The sequence below is a fragment of the Odocoileus virginianus genome, chromosome 34 (genome assembly GCF_023699985.2).
Source record: "Odocoileus virginianus isolate 20LAN1187 ecotype Illinois chromosome 34, Ovbor_1.2, whole genome shotgun sequence".
NCBI classification, from domain to species: Eukaryota; Metazoa; Chordata; class Mammalia; order Artiodactyla; family Cervidae; genus Odocoileus; species Odocoileus virginianus.
Window position 1 is genome coordinate 28701059 of NC_069707.1, and position 12388 is coordinate 28713446.

The following is a 12388-nucleotide window of genomic DNA, read 5'->3' on the forward strand; positions in this document are numbered from 1 at the left end:
TTTTATTTTATTTTATTTTATTTTTTTTTGGTCAGGACAGATTTTAATCAGTAACATACTATTGCAACAGAGAGAATATTCCAGTGTCAACTTTGATTTGTACAGAAGAGACTGGGTGTTTTTAAAGGGAAAATGAAGGAACAAGGAAGGGTGTAAGTGAAGGTTCAGTAGAGTCAGGGAAGTGAAAAATTACAAAAAGTGGAAAGTTCTTTGCGGGGCGTCAGTGTGAAACCCATCTGGGTTTCTTAACTGGTGCCTGTCAATATTTAGGTCCTCCCCTTCCACAGAACCTGGGAGAAAGGGACCCTATGTTCTGCTGTTGCCTGGAAGAAACAGTAAATTATTTTGGCAGCCTTGAGTTTTCTAACACAGTCATGTTGAAGGGGACTAAGGTCATCCTTGGGAGGAGACCCTGAGCTGTTAGAAACTATTTTAGTATTTGTTCACATCTCTATTGACCAAGTTCGAGGCTTAAGTGAGAAGAGGACTCAGAGGAGACTAGCTAGAGTTTCGTCGAGGAGAGCATCTTTATCAGCAGACCACAAGGATTCAGTCGTATGTGATGCCAATCACAAGCCCACACGATAGAGCAGAGGGGATCTCTTAGGCCAAGATGCATGGAACTGCCTCTGTGGGATATGTCTCACTATAAATTTTAGAATATATGACTATAAATTAATGATTTCAGTGTTGTAATTCTGTATATTTTAACATTTTTAAATAACTGAGTAATGCATGGTGTTCCAAATACTAAGAGGAAGTATGAATAGATAAATGGAGTTTTAAAACTTAGAGAAAAATATTTATTCACTCGGGGGAAGAAAAGGTGGCCTTGTCTAAAATATTGCGTGGCAATATGACTTCATCTACAGACCTAAGAGCAACTCACAGACAGACATATAAAAAAAACATTTCCTGCAGCCTGTCAGTCTTTACACTGTAAAGCTTAACATGCTGGAATCACTTTGGTCTTGGAGCTTTTTACCTGCATCATCTTTTATAGCTGTCATCCTCAGATAAATGAAAGGATGTAAGAACAAATGAAAGTAGATGGACAGGAAAAATTAAAAAAAAAATTTCAGGAAAATATTTTTTAAGATATGAAATCAAAGGCAAGGGGGAAGTAAATGGATAATTTATTATAAGAGAAAAGCTTATTTGTCTTAGAATCATTGATTTATTTAGCTTTTGCTAAACTTTTCCTTTTAAAAATTATTCAGATGTACGGTTTGGGATTGAGGTAGATCGAGGCTTCCTTTGGAAGTGAAAGCTTTGTCTACATGCTGTGGTTTTGTAAAACCATATATTTCCCGTGTTAAGAGAATTCTTTGAACTTTTTTTCAAATGTTCTCTGCAGAGTGTTTTCCCTCAGAATGTAAGTAGTACGTATGGGAGTAAAAACAAAACGTCATCTTTGTTCCCACAGAAGCTTCGTTCTTTTCACGTCTTGCGGGCGTTTAGATTGACTAGATTCCCGCCTTTGGTCACAGTGCCTTTTCTCGTATTTCCTGAACTGTGTTTATTGTTGTTCAGTCACGAAGTCTTGTCCAACTCTTTTCGATCCCGTGGACTGCAGCATGTCAGGCTTCCTTGTCCTTTCCTATCTTCTGGAATTTGCTCAAACTCATGTCCATTTAGTCGGTGATGCCATCCAACCATCTCATCCTGTCACCCCCTTCTCCTCTTGCTTTCAACATTTCGCAGCATCAGGGTCTTTTCCAATGAGTTGGCACTTTGCATCAGGTGGCCAAAGTATTGGAGCTTCAGCTTCAGCATCAGTCCTTCCAGTGAGTATTTAGGGTTGATTTCCTTTAGGATTGACTGATTTGATCTCCTTGCTGTCCAAGGGACTCTCAAGAGTCTTCTCCATTTTAGTAGACCCCAAATTCCTTTTTCTGTTAGGTTTCTGTTACTTAGTTTAAAGAGACTTACTTAGTTTAGAAGAGACTCTGTCATTGGTCTTCTATGTAAAAATCTAATAGAGAAAACTATATTACTTCTATATTATATAAGACTGTATCCCTGAATATACTTCTTTCTTAGTAACCACAGAAGGAATGTTTTTCTAAGAAAATACAGTTCAAGTTTAGGGTGTGATTTGTGTATGTGTGAATTTTGCATAATAGGTTCAGCTCCACAGACATTTCATAGATGTTTACTCGAGAATGAGTGAAAGTTGCCAAAAATAGATAATTTGCTGTTCTTGGTAGCTTTATCATTTACTCATAATAGAACTCAGCTAACTGTTTCATACCTAACAGAGCCAGCACTGTGCCATACCACCGCAGCGTCACCTACATGGCTCTGCAACCCAGCGAAGACCTCTCAGGTAGACAGAATCTGAGAGCAGTGACACTGCTCTTTCTAAGGTTTCAGACCCAGAAATTTGGTCTTATCAGTATATCTAGAGCTCCTCAGAATCTGGGGTACCTGCTCAGAGTAAACAGTCCTACAAAAAGTTGATCTATAAACTTAAATATCTTATAATGAAAAGTATACCTCTTAGCTGCCTGAGCACTCAAGACCATTCTCCCTTTTAAAAATTTACCTGCTATCTAGGTCGGTGATCACAGAGTCATAGGGTTTGAATGGGTTTAAAAAATGCTTTAGAGACTTCCCTGGTGGCCCAGTAGAATAAGATTCTGTGCTTCCAATGTAGGGGGCATAGGTTTGATCCCTGGTTGGGAAACTAAGAATCCCATGTACCACATGATGTGGCTGAAAAAATTTTAAATAGAAATTAATTAATTAAAATACTCTATGCCAGTTTTGGGGAAAAAATGATCAATTTTCTCTACCCCATGGGAGATTTCATCTTATAATAATTGGTAATAGTTAACACCTATTTCAGAGAAGGCAATGGCAACCCACTCCAGTCCTCTTGTCTGGAAAAGCCCATGGACAGAGGCGCCTGGTAGGCTGCAGTCCATGGGGTCGCTACGAGTCGGACACGACTGAGCAACTTGACTTTGACTTTTCACTTTCATGCATTGGAGAAGGAAATGGCAACCCACCCCAGTGTTCTTGCCTGGAGGATCCCAGGGGACGGCGGATCCTGATGGGCCGCCGTCTATGGGGTTGCTCAGATTTGGACACGACTGAAGTGACTTAGCAGCAGCAGCAGCACCTGTTCAATTACGGTTAGCAACCAGCGTAATGAATCCCCAGTACTGTGCTAAGTGTCTTACATGTTCATTGTATTTAACCCTCAAAACCATCCTATAACATAGATGCTAGTATTATCCCCATTTTAGAGCATATTCTAGTTGCGGCTTTCAGAGATCGAGCAGTGTTGCCAGCCTTACACAAATGGAAACACTGGAGCTGAGATTTAGTCCAGGCTGTCAGAATCCCACGTCCCAGTCAGTTTTACTGCCTCCTTATAGTGACTGAGATTACTAATATCCTTTAGATGTAGAGTATGTCCCTTCGCAATTTCTGGATTTAAAAAAAAGATGTTCTTCTTTCTCAGGTCTCTTTTTCTCTAAACTCCACATTGTTACCATTTTTCTCTAGCTCTCTACTAGACTGAGGATATATGCTGGTTAACCTTCAATGGACTTGAGTATTATTTGTGTCTGTTTAGCAGCAACTTTTCAAGTCATTTATTTTATGTTGACTTTGACTAATTTCTTTTTTCAAAAGTGACTTTTTCTTGGTCTTATCCCATGAGTTGTAGGCAATTCCTTTCTTTTGCTCCTCCAGTCATATACGTTACTCTTCAGAAGTGTTTATTATTAGATTTCCTCTGGAGTAAATTATTAATATGAGAATTATATGTATGGGTATTGTTATTTATAGAGATAATTATATACCTGCAGTTCAGAGTGTGACTTTTAGATATGTTAATGTTCCAGTAGAGAATTTTAGTGTTTACGTTAAGTTTATCGAGGAGACCAACTTTTCTCCTGTGAAGAGACACGGGCAGGTACATGTGGGCCTTCCAGAGTCTTGTTCGTCAGTGCCTTTTCTTTTAGCAAGTTAGATTTACCAAAGTCATGTCACTGAGTCTTCATTTTACACCCTTCCCAGCTCATTGGAAAAAGTGCAGAGTGACACCTGCATGTGATAGGTTAAAAAACACTCTCCCAGATGTTGATTTTGGTTTTTAAAAGATTAATAGTTGAATGTGTTAAAAAGAATTGATATTTTTAAATGAAATTATGAATATCTCTCTACTTATTTTATTGTATTTCTTTCAGGAGGTGATACGAGCCTGTGCAGCAAAGGTGAGTGGTTTTTTATTACCAGGAAGACAACTTCAGGTTCCATTGTGAGGAACCAGAGAATTGAAATGTAGCATTCATAGATTTAATAGAACTTTTGAAAAGCTTCATCTGATACCTGTTTGTTACAATTGGGGTTACATTTATCAAGAAATCATAATACTGGAACCAGAGAGTTTAGCAAGTAGCTTAATATTTTTGAAGATTTAAGAATATTAAGGAATTGGGATGTATCAATACTTTTAGTAAAGGGTCAGTAAGATCATTTCCGTCTCTGAGAAAAATACGATGTGATACTTTATAGGTAAGAGACACCAGCACACTTGCAGTGTATGAATGGGGCATAAAGTGTATAAGCCTTGAAATGAATGGAAGGTGTGCACATATAGTAATAATATATTGTGTTCTGGATTATGTGTGCCTTGTTGCATACTTCCTTTCCCATTTAACTATGTAACAGTCCTGAGAGACAGGTTAGAGATGATTGCTATTCCAGTTTTAGAAAGGAGGAAACTGAGGTTGAGAGAGGTTTAAGTGATTTGCCCAAGACTCCCAAGTCAGTCTGAAAACGGAGATTGATACAAAGAGGCTCTTGATTGGTAAACAATTGCAGCTAAACCATATCTGAGTGGCTTTCAACCTAGCAACTTTCTTTAGCTTTCTTCCTTTTACAAGCAAGGTTATTTTATGTACAAACTTCAACTCAGTTATCAAGAAAATAAGCTTTATTTAAAAGAGTTGGAATGACACCACCTGTCCATTCTTCCCTCTTATTTTCTCCTGTACATTTTCAAAATTCAGGTGAATCATGAGATACCCGTTTATTTGTCATATATGGTTATATATTGTCACGAAGTTAAAGGGTGAGGTCTCCAGAAGGAAAAGAATTAAAGTGGTATTAGTACAGTCAAAGCCTGCTTTATGTAATGTGAGTGCAACAGAAATACTGTCTTTACTCAGCAGACCCCTCCTACCTCGTGGCAGGTGCTTAGAATACAGAAGTTAGTAGGCTATTGTCTCGTTCCACATGAGGCATCTCGTGGAGGAAGTGTGTCAGAAAACACTAGGCTTATCCCATCACTGAGCTGTCCAGTATCAGTCAGGACCCATCACTTTTTTACCTAATTATCACAAGTCAACAGGAAATAGAATAGAGACAAGGGGAAGGAAGATGGGGGGAAAAAAGAGAACAAGCTTTATTCTGACTTGAGCTGCAGATGCTCAGGAAGCTTGTTCCTGATGGCAATGATTGGTGTAGTGATTGTGGCTCCAAGATTACTAAATGTTCTTAAGTGTGTATAGGGTATAAAACTGGAGTCACAAAATAGTTTATCCTCTTGATTAGCGGTTCAGAGCGATTTCTCTTTATTTTTACAAATATGTTATGTACCCCTCTTTTGTAATGCTGTCTGAATGTCCAAAGAGTAAAGTGTTCTGCACATATTTGGCAAGGCTTTATGGAGAACATCCTCTGCTAATCTGGAAACTTCCTGAGGGCGGAGGTCCATGTCATTCATCTTTGTGTTCCTAGTACTTAACAAAAAGTAGAATAAATTGTAGTTGAAAATATGACATTTTTGGAAATCAGTCAAGGTATGGAAAGATTGGGCTTCCCAGGTGATGCTAGTAGTAAAGAACCTGCCTGCCACTGCAGGAGACATAAGAGATGCAGGTTTGATCCCTGAGTCAGGAAGATACCCTGGAGGAGGGCAGAGCTGCCCACTCCAGTATTCCTGCCTGGAGAATCCCATGGACAGAGGAGCCTGATGGGCTGCAGTCCATGCGGTCACAAAGAGTCGGACACGACTGAAGAGACTTAGACGCAGCAGCAGGAGCATGGGAAGATTAACCTACTAATGTCTTTAGTTATTTTCTTTTTTTATGACAGTTTTATTGAGACATAATACACATCCCACAATAGTCATGCTTTCAAAGTATACAGTTTACTGGGTTTTATCATATACATAGAATTGGCAACCATCACTACTGTCTCTCCAAAAATAGAGATTATTCCCTCCAAAAAGAAACCCCATTTTCTCTCAGCAGTCATTCTCCATTTCTGGGTAAGGACAGGCACATACACGTACACACACACACCCAAACAAAGCACTAAAACTCCTGGTAACCAGCAGGAGTGGTTTATACTTTCTGTCTATATATATTTGCCAATTCTGGTTATTTTATATAAATGGATTCATAAAATATATGATCATTTATTACTGGCTTTCTATAGCTTAGAATAGTGTTTTCTTGAGTCCACTTGATAAGGAGCTACTCCTATCCTGCGAAAGTTCTCATCTAGATATGAAACTGGCATGCTGAAGGAGTGGAAAGAAGACCACTAATCTTAAGTGGGGTAGTGAGCAAGCGGGGAAGAGCAGTGTTTCATGCCAAGTTGGGGAGAAGCTCAGGAGATCAGACCTGCCTTTTAAACGGTCTTGTAAGCATGGTAATGTAGAGGAGGAAAAGCTTTACCTTCTGCCCTTATAGGTTCTGTGACTGGTCTAAGGGTTAAATTGGCATAGACAGATTAACAGGAGAAAAAAATGCAATTTTAATTTCATACATATGTGAGCCCCAGAAAGACGTGGGATGCCAAAGACTGCCAGGCTGCTGGGGCTTACATACCATCCTGAGCCTAAAAAAGGGATGGAGGAGTCTGACGCTTCTGGGGCAGAAGGCAACTCAAGGGAAGGTAAGAGGAGGAACTGGTTGGCAGACATAAGTCTCTCAGGTGAAAAAGTTGTCCCTAATGATAGATGGCTCTTTTCCTGGTATAGACCCCCATTCTAATGTCTGTTTCTCTTACAAAAGATAGCTTCCACCCTGTGTTCAGAATGCCTGTGTTTATAGTTTCTCAAAGTAATCCTTATGCAAAAGAGGCACATTTTCACGTGGCATATTCTACTATCCTTCAGTAAGGAGTTTAGGATATTAATTAGAGAAATAAGTGCCTGAGATGTGAAGCTGGAAAGAACGTGAGAATGGATTCTAAAAGGCGAGTGATAGTCTTCAATTCAAGGAAGAGGAGATTGTGGCCTATACTAGGATGGTGTTACAAGATAAACCAAGGCATATTAAACATTTTAGGGGGGTTTTCTTTGAGCAAAAATCAATTCGAATTGATCAGGGCCAACCCTAGGATCATTTAGAAGCTTTTCACTAGCAGGAGCTGGGGAAAGACTCCTAGAGTGAAAAGGCAGAAGCGAAACAAGGAAGTTACTGATTGGTTATAGTTTAAAGCCCAGTTGGCTATTGGGACTAGTTGTTTGTAGGTTTCAGTGTTGAAACCTGGAAGTATTTACAGGCTTAGATTTTGGTTTGCTTATGTGATCATAGGCCACCTGGCATTAAAGCCACTTCAGTCTAATCCTTTAATTGGTTTAAGAGTTGTAATAATGGGAGTGCAAGCAGTGGAGAGATTTGGGATATATTTTAGAAGTAGATTCAGCACAACGTGGTGATGGATTAGATGTGGTGTAAGTGAGAGAATGAGAAATTAGAAATCACTTCTGTGTTGCTGCTTTCAGCCACCGTGTAGATACTGGTAGAGCTTTTTAATGAGATGAGGACTACTGGAATGGAGTTTTCTATATGAATGTAGCTGAGAAGTAGGCAATTGGATATTTGAGTCTTGAGCTCTGGGGAGAGCTCAGGGTAAAAGCCGTATTTGTTCTAACTGTCAGATTTGGTGAGATCACCTGGAGAATACCTGAGACCCTGAAGAAAGTATGTCAGGAAATCTCCCAGGAAGCATTTTAAGAAAGAGAAGTGATAAGCAGTCACATGCTATTGAGCGAATAAGTAAAACAAGGACAGATACTTATTGGCAGGATGATGTCCTTTGGTTTCCTAGATGAGTGCTGTTTCAGTGAGTGGCTGAGAGAAAAGCTCAGTTCAAGTGGGTTGAAGACAGAATGGGAGTCAGTAAAGCAGAGACTGTGGGCCATTCTTCTAAGAAATTTTAACTGAGGAGCAGAGAAGCAGCAACTGGAGGAGAACATTAGATGGACAATATTAAACTATGTTTATTCGCTGCTGGGCATAATTCAGTGGTGACAGAGAAATTGATAACGTCCCATGGAGGTGGTTATTGCTGGACTCAGGCCCTTGAGGAAATGAGAGGGAATCAAATTCTGAAAGCCAGTGGAGAAACTGGCCTTTAAGAGAAATGAGCATTCATCCTCTCTCATAGGCACATAGGTAGAAACTATGGGTAGATGCTCAGATAAAGATTTGATGAAGGGAAGATAAAAAGGGTTCTCATCTCATTACTTCCGAGACAGTAATTGGTATTAGAAGTCTTCCATTGCTCTCACATAAACTTATAATTTCCCAATTTCCTTGCTCTTTCCTTTGGTTAGAGCTGGGTTGAAGCATATCAGAAATGGTATTGCCTGGAGGAATCTCTTTCCATTAAGCTTTGTATGATTCCTCACAAATGGGATGAATCTGTTTTTCTCATGTTCCCAGACATGTTGATGCATACTTGGCATGTTATTTGAGTTTATTCTGCCTTAAGTTATAATTAATTTTTCCCTATATTCTCCAGAATTAAAGTATGAGTTCCCTCACAGGAGGAGCAGTTCTATTCTTACTTTTCCCTCATCTTCCTCTCCTCTCTTCCTTGTTTCTGTATTTTTAGATTTTACATGGTGTTGTTTCCAGCTCTGATCTTTACATGTCTGAATTTCCATACTTCTCTATAAGTTTCTTGAAAGCAGAGGACTTTTATCTTTTTTTTTTCAATTATTAATGTCATCTATACTCAGTTCAGTTCAGTCGCTCAGTCATGTCCCAACTCTTCGAGACCCCGCGGACTGCAACACGCCAGGCCTCCCTGTCCGTCACCAACTCCTAGAGCTTGCTCAAACTCATGTCCATCGAGTTGATGATGCCATCCAACCATCTTATCCTCTGTTATCCCCTTCTCCTCCCACCTTCAATCTTCCCAGCATCCGGGTCTCTTCAAATGACTCAGCTCTTCGCATCAGGTGGCCAAAGTATTAGAGTTTCAGCTTCAGCATCAGTCCTTCCAACGAACACCCAGGACTGAGCTCCTTTAGGATGGACTGGTTGGATCTCCTTGCAGTCCAAGGGACTCTCAAGTCTTCTCCAACACCACAGTTCAAAAGCATCAATTCTTTGGCGCTCAGCTTTCTTTATAGTCCAACTTTCACATCCATACATGACCACTGGAAAAACCATAGCCTTAACTAGATGGACTTTTTTGGCAAAGTGATGTCTCTGCTTTTTAATATGCTGTCTAGGCTGGTCATAACTTTTCTTCCAAGTAGCAAGCATCTTTTTTATTTTCCTGGCTGTAGTCACCATCTGCAGTGATTTTGGAGCCCCCAAAAATAAAGTCAGCCACTGTTTCCACTGTTTCCCCATCTATTTGCCATGAAGTGATGGGACCAAATGCCATGATCTTAGTTTTCTGAATGTTGAGCTTTAAGCCAACTTTTTCACTCTCCCCATTAACTTTCATCAAGAGGCTCTTTAGTTCTTCCTCACTTTCTGCCTTAAGGGTGGTGGCATCTGCATATCTGAGGTTATTGATGTTTCTCCTGGCAATCTTGATTCCAGCTTGTGCTTCTTCCAGCCCAGCATTTCTCATGTTGTACTCTGAATATAAGTTAAATAAGCAGGGTGACAATATTCAGCCTTGATGTACTCCTTTTCCTATTTGGAACCAGTCTGTTGTTCCATGTACAGTTCTAACTGTTGCTTCCTGATCTGCTACTAGATAAATAAAAATGCAACCAAGCTAAGATTTTTTGAGGATTGCTATAAAGGTGAAGGAATGATCTATATTTTAATATACTGTGGAACGTATTCATTGAAATATAAAAAGGCTTATAAAAGAAACAGAATCCAAAGAAAACAACTTTTAAAATCTCCTTTAAAAACAGTATTTTGACAGCATTTGGAAGACTAGCTCAACTGTAGGAGTAGTGCAAACTATAAGCAGCCATCAAAGAAATTATAGAATTTCACTACTGGATATCTTAGAAAAAACAGGAAAAATCCTTGTTTTAAGAAAGACCAGTTTTCCTCCTGTCTCTCGTATTCTCATATTCCCAGAGCACTCCGACACTTTGACGCCAGGTGTCAAATGGGGGGAGGGGGGTGGTGGTGGGATTTCCCTCACCAAGCAATCTGGGACACTAGCTGGGTGTCCTGCAGTTTAACTCAGCTCTGACACTGTCTACCTAGAAATAGCATCAATTCAGTTCAGTTCATTTTCTCAATTGTGTCCGACCCTTTGTGACTCCATGGACTGCAGCATACCAGGCCTCCCTGTTCATCACCAACTCCTGGAGCTTGCTCAAACTCATGTCCATCAAATCGGTGATGCCATCCAACCATCTCACCCTCTGTCATCCCCTTCTCCTCCTGTCTTCAGTCTTTCCCAGCATCAGGGGCTTTTCCAGTGAGTCAGTACTTCTCATCAGGTGGCCAAAGTATTGGAGCTTCAGCTTCAGCATTCATCCTTCCAGTGAATATTCAGGACTGATTTCCTTTAGGATTGACTGCTTTGATCTCCTTGCAGTCCAAGGGACTCTCAAGAGTCTTCTCCAACACCACAGTTCAAAAGCATCAATTCTTCGGCACTCAGCTTTCTTCATAGTCCAACTCTCACATCATACATGACTACTGGAAAAACCATAGCTTTGACTAGACAGTCTTTTGCTAGCAAAGTAATGTCTCTACTTTTTAATGTACTGTCTAGGTTGGCCATAGCTTTTCTTCCAAGGAACATGTGTCTTTTAATTTCATGGCTGTGGTCACCATTTGCAGTGATTTAGGAGCCCAAGAAAATTAAAGTCTGTCACGGTTTCCATCATTTCCCCATTTATTTGCCATGAAGTAATGAGACCAGATGCCATAATCTTAGTTTTTTAAATGTTGAGTTTTAAGCCAACTTTTTCACTCTCCTCTTTCACTTTCATCAGGGGACTCTTTAGTTCCTCTTCATTTTCTGCCATGAGGGTGGTGTCATCTGCGTATCTTAGGTTATTGATATTTCTTCCAGCAATCTTGATTCCAGCTTATGCTTCATCCAGCCCAGCATTTCGCATGATGTACTCTGCATATAATTTAAATAAACAGGATGACAAAACACAGTCTTGATGTACTCCTTTCCAGTTTGGAACCAGTCCATTGTTCTATGTCCAGTTCTAACTCTTGCTTCTTGACCTGCATACAAATTTGTCAGGAAGCAGGTAAGGTGGTCTGATATTCCTGTCTCTAAGAATTTTCCAGTTTGTTGTGATCCACACAGTCAAAAAGATAGCATCAGGTCCTACAAATTAAAGGCTGAATCCCACAAGGCCACCCATCTTCCACACCTGCTTCAGGAGCCAACTGCAAGTTCAGGATACTTGTGCTGCTAATCAATCAGCTGTAAACCGAGACTCCCACCACTTTCTCCTTGGGTTTGATTAATTTGCTGAAGCAGCCTACAGAACTCAAGAAAACAGTTTACTTCCTATTTACCAGATTATTATAAAAGGATATGATAAAGGATACAGATGAACATCCAGATGGAAGAAATGCATAGTGCAAGATACTTGGGAATGGGGGTGGGTGTGGACCTTCCTTGCCGTCTCTCTGGGCTAGACGGTCTCCCAGCACCTTCACATGGTCACCATTGTGGAAGCTCTTCAAATCCCATATTGTTGGGATTTTTATGGTGACTTCAGGGAGGTATGGTAGCTTTGAATTCTGTTTCCAGCCCTTCTCCCCTCTCTGGAAGATGGAGAGTGGAAATAAACATTCTAAACTTCTAATCACTTCTTGATCTTTCTGCTTCTGCAGCTGAGTCCCATCTAGAAGCCCACAAAGAGTCACTTCCCTAGAACAAAAGACACTCCTATCATGTAGGAAATTCCAAGGGATTTTAGAGCTCAGTTTCGGGAACCAGTGCTTTCCTGGTGGCCCAGACAGTAAAGAATCTGACTGCAACTCAAGAGACCCAGATTCACTCCATGGGTCGGGAAGATCCCCTGGAGAAGGGAATGGCAACCCACTCCAGTATTCTTTTTTTTTTAAATTTGTTTCTTTATTGAAGGATAATTGCTTTACAGAATTTTGTTGTTTTCTGTCAAATCTCAACATGAATCAGCCATAGATATACATATATCCCCTCCCTTCTC

General features: G+C 40.1%; 1 protein-coding gene across 15 annotated transcripts in view; it reads left to right on the forward strand.

Moving 5' to 3' along the window:
• Positions 1-12388, forward strand: part of AHI1 (Abelson helper integration site 1) — a 220548-nt gene that overhangs the window by 88872 nt on the left and 119288 nt on the right. For all 15 annotated transcript variants that reach the window (XR_011485574.1, XR_011485577.1, XR_011485575.1 and 12 more), the window contains one exon: positions 4203-4229. Coding sequence is in view for 10 of the 15 variants with exons in the window: in XM_070461310.1 (XP_070317411.1) it covers positions 4203-4229 (27 nt within the window). In the remaining 5 variants the exon portion in view is untranslated. The remainder of the gene's footprint in view (positions 1-4202; positions 4230-12388) is intronic.